Source organism: Cebus imitator, unplaced genomic scaffold (genome assembly GCF_001604975.1).
Source record: "Cebus imitator isolate Cc_AM_T3 unplaced genomic scaffold, Cebus_imitator-1.0 Scaffold61, whole genome shotgun sequence".
Taxonomy (NCBI): Eukaryota; Metazoa; Chordata; class Mammalia; order Primates; family Cebidae; genus Cebus; species Cebus imitator.
The window spans coordinates 7,632,201-7,641,778 of record NW_016107376.1 but is presented as its reverse complement, the minus strand read 5'-3'; the positions used below and the strand labels follow the sequence as shown (position 1 = coordinate 7,641,778).

The 9,578-nt window shown below is 40.4% G+C and overlaps 1 protein-coding gene across 2 annotated transcripts in view; it reads left to right on the top strand.

Annotated features, from left to right (window-relative positions):
* The window catches only part of CDC123 (cell division cycle 123), a 49,873-nt gene that overhangs the window by 20,734 nt on the left and 19,561 nt on the right, over positions 1-9,578 (top strand). For both annotated transcript variants that reach the window (XM_017529863.2, XM_017529864.2), the window contains one exon: positions 8,635-8,683. In XM_017529863.2, coding sequence (XP_017385352.1) covers positions 8,635-8,683 — 49 coding nt within the window. The remainder of the gene's footprint in view (positions 1-8,634; positions 8,684-9,578) is intronic.

The following is a 9,578-nucleotide window of genomic DNA, read 5'->3' as shown; positions in this document are numbered from 1 at the left end:
AAAAAAAAAAAAAAAAAAAAAATTACATTCCAATTAGTCATCAGTACTATTTTGGGGATAGAATTTGTTTTCTTTTCTTTTTTCTTTTTTTCTTTCCTTTCTAAAATTTTGTGTCTGTAACATTGCTTTCCAAAATTCCTGTTAACTGGCTAATTTTAAAGTGTAGTGAAAATATGCTGGCATCATTTCATAGTAGCTTTCATCACAGTGGGCCTTTGGGATTTTGCTTTTTTTCTTCAGAATAAAATCTTTGCTATTATTATACCTGAGAATCCTTTTAGTTTACCACTTACATTGTAAATGATGTAACATTTATTATTTAATTACATTTGTGTTTATTTTAGAATTTTCATAGCTAGCTAGAGGAACTGTAATTATTCTGCCAAGAATTATCAGCTTGAATTCAACGTAAGAGCCTCCTTTCAACGTAGACTACAAATTAGTGACTTTGGTTTAATACCATTTTCTGTGGGTACTTGATTGAAAATCTCAGTTAAAGAAATCTTCCAAATGAATGTAAGATACTAACCCAGGAAAAACATTTTAGGAGTTTGTTGTTGTTGTTGTTTAAACAAAACCTACTTTCTCAAGAATCTAAATGGAATTTCAGTATTCACACACAACATTCTTTTCAGTATTTCAGCTGTGCTCCTGAAAATGTCATTGTTGACTTTTCTATTTAGTCTTAGCTAGATGGCTTGGCACTTTCTTTTCAAGGAAGATACTTGGCCATCTGGTTAAATCATTTCAATAAGAAAGTGTCTTATATAACAATCTTCTATACCACATATGTTTTAGAAAGCTGGCTGGGCACAGTGGCTCACGCCTGTAATCCCAGCATTTTGGGAAGCTGAGGTGGGTGGATCACTTGAGGTTAGGAGTTCGAGAACAGCCTGACCAACATGGTGAAACACCATCTCTAAAAAAAATAATAAAAAATAAATGTACATCTGTTTTAAAGTAGCAATAAGAGGATTAACTAAGGGTTGAAATCAATATTTGTAAGAACGTAAGAAGACTTTATAAAAATTGGGTAATGAAGACCCATGTTTTAGAATTGTTCCTTTTGGTTTTCCTTTAGTATTTTTAAAACGGTAAACATATAACCTTAATCTACCTTGTTCTTTATAAAATAATATATTAATAAGAAACTGTCCTCATTATCAGATAATATATTAATAAGAAACTGTCCTCATTATCAGATTTATAAAAAACGTAACCACATGGTTAAAAATCACATTTCCAAAACAAAAATGATAGTAGTTCTATATTACATTAACCATTAAAGTAATGCCGTATTATTTTGATTACTCTAATCCTTTGTTATTTTTCTTCTTGTTTTCCTTGTATCTTTTAGATACACTTAAATTGAAAAAAGATAGGAAATTATTTCAGTTTTATGATAAACTGCTGGTTGGTTGGAAGCTAAAATGCTAAGTTTTAAAGTAAACTTAAATTGACTTACATTATAAAAGCAATACATGTGTACTTTGTACTTTATGTATTTTCTAATTCCTTAAAATTGAAAGTCAAAATAAAAGTGAATTGTGCCACTGCACTCCAGCCTGGGCAACAGAGTGAGACCCTGTCTCAAAAATAATAATATAATAAAAGTAATGTGTATTCACTATAAATACAATGTTAGAAATATAGATAAACAGTAGAAAAAATTAACAGTCACTGCTATAAAAAGAATCGTTGTCGGTGGGGCACAGTGGCTCACAACTGTAATCCCAGCACTTTGGGAGGCCAAGGTAAGTGGATCACTTGAGGCCAGGTGTTCAAGACCAGCCTGGCCAACATGACGAAGCCCTGTCTCTACTAAAATTACAAAAATTAGCCAGCCATGGTGGCGCATGTCTGTAGTCTCAGCTACTCAGGTGGCTGGGACATGAGAATTGCTTGTATCCCGGAGGCAGAGGTTGCAATGAGCTGAGATCGTGCCACTGTGCTCCAGCCTGGGCGACAGAGTGAGATTTTGTCTCAAAAACAAAAAAGAACCATTGTTAACATTTTGATACCTATCATTGTGTTGTTTTCCCATATATAGATTTGTTTTAAAAAATGAGATGTACTGTGTATGGTTATTTTCATAATTTAAACATATACCGTATTTTAAACATTTTTCTTATTTATGAAAAATTCTTTTAGCACACACTTTTTTAGCCCTCATAATAACTGTATGGATTTTTTTTTTTTTTTTTTTTTTGAGATGGATTCTCACTGTGTCACCAGACTAGAATGCAGTGACATGATCTCGGCTCACTGCAACCTTTGCCCCCCAGGTCAAGCGATTCTCCTGCCTCAGTCTCCCGAGTAGCTGGGAGTATAGGTGTGTGCCACCACACCCAGCTAATTTTTATAGTCTTAGTAGAGACAGGGTTTCACCATGTTGGCCAGGATGATCTTGATCTCCTGACCTTGTGATCTGCCCACCTTGGCCTCCCAAAGTGCTGGGATTACAGGTGTGAGCCACTGCACCCTGTCAACTGTCTGGATTTTTAACACATTTTCATTTGGAATTTAAAAGGAGTTAAGGAAAAATGTTTTAAGGATAAAATGAAGTTTTATAGTAGAATTCTTAATTAGCATTATTTACTAATGAAAATATTTAGGCTTTTAAACTGGGCGGGGGAAGGCTAAGGAATCTTTTGCAGTGTAGGAAATGTTGCTATGTAGAACTATTAACAGAGATGATCAAGGAGATACTGATTTCTTCAGATCCATCTTAGCCCCAGATTCCAGAGATTTCACACAGAGTGGCCACCTTTTCATGGTGGGAAACGTACTCAGTGCCGCAGGGACCTTGGTGGGATTTAGGGTAGCCACACTGAGTTTTCCAGCTGTAGCCGTGGCTCTGAAGGCCGTGCTTGGTCTGAGCCATTCCAGTTTGATACTTCCTCCCTTTTCCCCATTTTTTCCTTTCCCTGAGAATGATGCAAACTCAATACTGAGGGCTGTAGTTGGCAGACAGGCATTTCCTGGCCCTCTTCTCAAGAACCTCTTACAGAGTTTGAACTGCAGCTCTTCTTCGGAATCATCCTTCCTTTTTTTTTTTTTTTTTTGAGATGGAGTCTCACTCTGTTGCCCAGGCTGAAGTGCAGTGGCACTATCTTGGCTCTCCGCCTCCAGGGTTCAAGCAATTCTGCCTCAGTTTCCCGAGTAGCTGGGATTACAGGCATGCGCCGCTGCACCCAGTTAATTTTTTAAAATTTTTAATAGAGACGGGATTTCACCATGTTGACCAGGATGATCTTGAATTCCTGACCTTGTGGGAATCACCCTTTCTAAAACATGTGTCTGGTCCCTGACTTAGACACTTCGGTTGGGAATCTCTGGGGAAGTGTTTTGAAAAATCGTCTCATTCCGCACTCTCATTTTCAAACCTGTGTTCTAGAAGCTCTGACATACCCTGAGGTTCAGCATGCAGTAAGTAGTTAACTGAATACAAAGACAGGGAAGAAAAAGGGGGCCTGACAAGTTATCTACAAATTTGGTTGCATAAAGAACTTTAGAAATCATTTAATACCAGCCTGGTACAGTGGCTCATGCCTATAATCCCAGCACTTTGGGAGGCTGAGGTGGGCCGATCACCTGAGGTCAGGAGTTCAAAACCAGCCTGGCCAACACGGTGAAATGCCATCTCTTAAAAAAAAAAAAAAGAAATCATCTAATACTGTCTGCTGTTTACTGCTGAGGCAACTAAGAGCCAGCCCTAAAAGGTAATTGACTTTTTTCTAAGATGGTAAAATACTAGTACAGGGCCCAAGGTCCTGATTCTGATTTTTTAACCTCTGGTCTATTGTTCTCTTATATCCATTTTCTCCTTCATATAGGTTACCTAATCTAAAATATTTCACTCGTCTCTATGCTGGATATGTGTACAAAAATAGTTTTCTTTCTCTTTTTTTTCCTTTATGAGCCTAGGCCGGAGTACAGTGTTGCAATCTTGGATCACTGCAACCTCTTAGTCCTGGGTTCGAGGGATTCTGGTGCCTCAGCCTCCCAAGTAGCCAGACTTATAGGCGTGTGCTGCCACGCCCAGCTAATTTTTGTATTTTTAGTAAAAACGGGGTTTCACCATGTTGGCCAGACTGGTCTCAAACTCCTGACCTAGTCACCCACCTCAGCCTCCCAAAGTGCTGGGATTGCAGATGTGAGCCACTGCACCCAGCCCAAAAATAATTTTCTTAAATGATAGAAAATGTGTAGTGGAAATCTCTAGATATATGTAGGACTTATCAATGTGATGATCCTTGGGGGTGAAAGGGCAGTTTTTAAAAAGGATAAAAGTAGTTAGTTTTTATTAACTTGACAGCTCATGACCTTAATTTTTGAGACAGGGCCTTACTCTGGGCTGGAGTGCAATGATGTGATCATAGCTCACTGCAACCTCAAACTCCTGGGCTCAAGCGATCCTCCCGCCTCAGCCTCCTGAGTAGCTGGGATTATAGGCATGAGCCTCCAAGCTGGCTAATTTTTATATTTTTTGTAGAGGCAGGATCTTGCTTTGTTGCCAAGGCTGGTCTCAAACTCCTGGCTTTAGGCAGTCTTCCCATCTCAGCCTTTCAAAGTGTTGGGATTACAGGTGTGAGCCACTGTGCTCAGTCCTTAATTTTTATTAACATAAAATAACTGATTAATTTTTGTTGGAATAATTTTTCATAAATTGAAAGCTAGTTTTCTAGTTTTAGATTATTACTCCTCAAGATAATATACCATTGAGTTAGTTTGATTTTGAAGTGAGGGATTTTTGCTTTTCAGAGAAAATCTAGGTCTTAGGACACACCAGTTTGTGCTTGAATGTGTAAAACCAGATATTTTCCACACTGGTATTTTGGAAGATCCATCTTATCTAAATAGGATTTTGTAACTGAGAGCTATTTTCTTCACTTTTTTGACGGTAACACTGCTTGAGCCTAGAGTCTTGCTGGTATTGTGGTGTTGTTCTGTTTTGTGCTTTAACTTAATCTGAGAGCCTTAATAGCAGCCTGGGGCTGGATGTTGTGGCTCACTCCTGTAACAATCCCAGTACTTTGGGAGGACAAGGTGGGTGGATCGCTTGAGCCCATGGGTTCAAGACCAACCTGGGCAATGTAGTGAGACCTTATCTCTACAAAAAATTTAAATGGTGTGATCATAGCTCACTGTAACCTCAAAAAGCATGGTGGCATGCACCTATAGTCCTACTTACTTGGGAGGCTGGGGTGAGAGGATCACTTGATTCAGGGAGGTGGATATTGCCGTGAACCAAGATCACGCCACCACACTGCAGCCTAGGTGATAGACCCTGCCTCAAAAGAGAAAACAAAACAGCTCTAGAGGCCGGGCCCAGTGGTTCACGTCTGTAATCCCAGCACTTTGGGAGGCCGAGGCAGGCGGATCACCTGAGGTCAGTAGTTCATGACCAGCCTGACCAATATGGTGAAATTTCGTCTCTCCTAAAAATAGAAAAAAATTACCAGGCGTGGTGGTGGGCGCCTGTAATCCCAGCCACTTGGGAGACTGAGGCGGGAGAATTGCTTGAACCAGGGAGGCAGAGGTTGCGGTGTGCCGAGATCACCTCCACCGCACTCTAGCCTGGGCTGGACAGAACAAGACTCCGTCTCAAAAAACAACAAAACAAAAGCTCTAGAATCTTAATTCTTGAAAGAAATGGTGCGGCATGGGGTTTAGTGCACTCTTTCTCTCCCGCGTTTTTTATCCCACCTTTCTGAGCCTTGGTATTTTTATGTGATAAACGTGGATAACAGTAGCACTTTGTCATAGGATATGGCAAGGATTAAATGAGTTGGCAAATGTAAAATACTTCATACAGTCCGTGGCACATAATAAATGTTCAATAAATCCCAGTAATATAGAAAAAACTCACTGGCTTTTTTAAAAAAACACCTTATATTTGCTTTTCTCGGCAATGCATCTTGTATTAGTCAGTGCCCAATTGTAGTGGTAATGGAAATTCTGTGTTCTCAGGATTTCAGCCAATCTAGTAAGTTAAAGTTGTTGTTGTTTGTAGTATCAGTCATAACTGATTGCAGAGAATTCCATCTCAATCACATATTCAGGGAAATTAAGAGTCATCAAACTCAGTTGTGATTGTAAATGGCTTAAGCCATCTTTAAAAGTTTTTTTGTTTGTATGTATTTTAAAAAGACTCTTGACTGCAAGTTATATATTACAAGTTAATGCTACAAGTTATGTACCATGTATAAGCCATCTCGTTTTCTTTTTTTTCCCTTTCTTATTTTTTTATTGAGACAGAGTCTTACTCTTGTCACCCAGGCTGGAGTGCAGTGGTGCCATCTTGGCTCACTGCAACCTCTGCCTCCCCAGTTCAAGCGATTCTGCTGTCTCAGCCTCCCGAGAAGCTGGGATTGCAGATGTATGCCATGACATATGGCTAGTTTTTGTATTTTTAGTAGATGGGTTTCGCCATGTTGGCCAGGCTGGTCTCGAGCTCTGACCCCCGGTGATCTGCCCACCTTGGCTTCCCTAAGTGCTGGGATTATAGGCATGAGCCATCGTGCCTGGCCCATCTCATTTTCTTTTCTCTCCCATATTGTCATACCCTCTCTGCTGATTCATGTCATTCTTTTTTTTTTTTTTTTTTGGCAGAGTCTTGCTCTGTCCTCAGGCTAGAGTGCAGTGGCACGACCTCAGCTCACGGCAACCTCCTCCACCTCGCATCTTCATGACATTCGATCATGCCATTCTTAAAGATTAAAAAAATGAAAACTAGATATAGTCACCTAAACATCTCTTTTCCTCTGGATGTCTTCCCCCTGTCCTGCCCTTCCTGTCAAGCTTCTCTGAAGTGTGTATTTCTGTCTCCTCACCTCCCATTCATTTCTTGTTTCTGTGTAATCTAGTGTCCACCTTTGTAGGAATGCTCTCAAATTGCCCTGGCACAATGTTGGACAGTTTAGGGGAAGGATGGCAACCTGGGAGGGCTCCCCACTGTGTATAATGAACTCCAAGTGCCCTGGCTGAGATCTTCACTGCCCTCTCTACCTTAGCACGTTCTGTGTGTTTTAAATTTGGACCCCGTCTTGACTACTCCTCCCTCCCACACACAGCAGTCAGCGAATCAGTTCTTCCTTGGTGCTGTCAGAGTTTTTTTTTCTCCAGTGTTTTGAAAACTCTGTGTCTGCTTTTTAGCTTTCTCTGCCAGTCTTTTTTTTTTTTTTTTTTTTTTTTTTNTGAGTCTCACTCTCTCACACAGGCTGGAGTGCAGTGGCTTGATCTTGGCTCATTGCAACTTCCACCTCCCAGATTCAAGCAATTCTCTGCCTCAGCTTCCCGAGTAGCTGGGATTACAGGTGCGCACCACCACACCTGGCTAATTTTTTTTGTCTTTTTAGTAGTGACAGGGTTTCACTGTCTTGGCCGGGTTGGTCTTGAACTTCTGACCTCGTGATCCACCTGCCTCAGCCTCCCAAAGTGCTGGGATTACAGGCATGAGCCACCAAGCCCGGCCATGAAACAGGATTTTTAGAGGAAGAAGCAGTATACTTAATGGAGGGTTGAATGGATCTATCCGAGTTTTAAACGGGCATGTGTGGGAAGGATTCGATTAACTGTGGCTTTACATGGCCGATGTTATGTTGAGGGAGAAGTAAGCTGCTGGCTTCACTCTAAGATGCCCACGACAAAAACATGTACAATGACAGTGCCTTCCTGCCCTTGTTGAGAATCAGGGGTTAGACAGTTTGAGTCTTGGTGTGGCCACTAAATTTAGGCTTTTCTGGTATTAATTTCTTTGCCTTTTGACAGAAAAATGGAGATTATACTGTCTCTTTGGTTATAATAGCTCAGAACATTTTTATTTTAATTTTTGTGGGTCCACAGTAGGTGTATATATTCATGGGGTACATGAGATGGGTGTTTTTTGTTGTTTGTTTTTTGTGATGAAGTCTTGCTGTGTTGCATAGGCTGGAGTGCAGTGGCGTGATCTCAGCTCACTGCAACCTTCATCTCCCAGATTCAAACGGTTCCCCTGTCTCAGCCTCCCAAATAGTTGGGATTACAGACGTCCACCACCACAGCCAGCTGATTTTTATATTTTTGGTAGAGACAGGTTTTCACCATGTTGGCCAGGCTGGTGTCAAACTCCTGACCTCAAGTGATCCCCCTGTCTTGGCCTCCCAAAGTGCTAAGATTATAGGCATGAGCTACTGCGCCTGTCCTGGAGCACGTGACATGTTTTGATACAAACAGGCCATGCATAATTATTACATCACGTAACATGGGGTATCTCTTCCACTCAAACATTTATCCTTTGTGTTGTAAACGATCCAGTTACACTCTCTAGTTATTTTTTAAATGTACAATTAAATTGTTGACTATAGTCATCCTGTTGTGCTACCAAATACTGGGCCAACTGAAGAAATTATTCAGCAAAGTACAGTCTTGCTCATAACATTGTTTTGAGGCTTAAATTAGTTAATATCTCTGGGTGCCTAGGCTAATGCATAGAGTCGAATGCGGCATAATAAATGTTCTTCAAATTTGAATTAGTTTCCTGTTTCTGGATGCTTTTAGTAAAATGTTACTCTCATGTTAAATATAAGTTATGTGTGTGCATAAACTGACACAAGTAACAAAAAGATTCAATTGCCTTTTCTTCCTCCAAAGGTTTATTCATTGTACCGATGATTCTCCAGATCCGTTTATAGAATATGAGGTAAGAAACTTATTTTCCTTGATAATTGTAGATGAAGATATGTTGAGAATTGCTATTTATACTTAAGCGAAAAGAAGTTTCTTAGATTAATTTCTTTGGGAACCTAGAGCCACTGAAATTTTGTCTTTATGAAATATATACATAAGAGGATATATATTACATATAGAATATATATATATATATATATACACGCCCCCAGTATATATATGCAGTACACACGTGCTACAGGATATATGCAAACACCTTTAATAAAACAAACACCTTTATACTCCTCACAGCTGTGCCTAATTGTTTCAACATTATATATAGATGTATATATATATTTTTTTTTTCTCTTGAGACAGGGTCTCACTCTGTTGCCAGGCTAGAGTGTAATGGTGCAATCTCAGCTCACTGCAACCTCTGCCTCCTGGGTTCAAGCGATTCCCCTGCCTTAGCCTCCCAAGTTGCTGCTACAGGTGTGCACCACTGTGCCCGGCTAATTTTTGTATTTTAATAGAGATGGAGTTTCACCGTGTTGGCCAGGATGGTCTCGATCTCCTGACCTCGTGATCCACCTGCCTCAGCCTCCCAAAATGCTGGGTTTACAGGCATGAGCCACCACGCCCAGCCCCATTTTACCATTTTTTAATATTGTTCACTCACCTTACGAATAACTTAAAAGAATAAGAGGATAGGCTGTGTGTGGTGTCTCACGCCTATAGTCCCAGCACTTTGGGAGCCTGAGGTCAAGAGTTCCAGACCAGCCTGGCCACCATAGTGAAGCCCCATCTCTATTGAAAATGCAAACATTAGTCGGGCATGGTAGCGGTTACCTATAATCCCAGCTACTCCAGAGGCTAAGGCTGAAGAATCGCTTGAACCGAGGAGATGGAGGTTGCAGTGTGCCAAGATC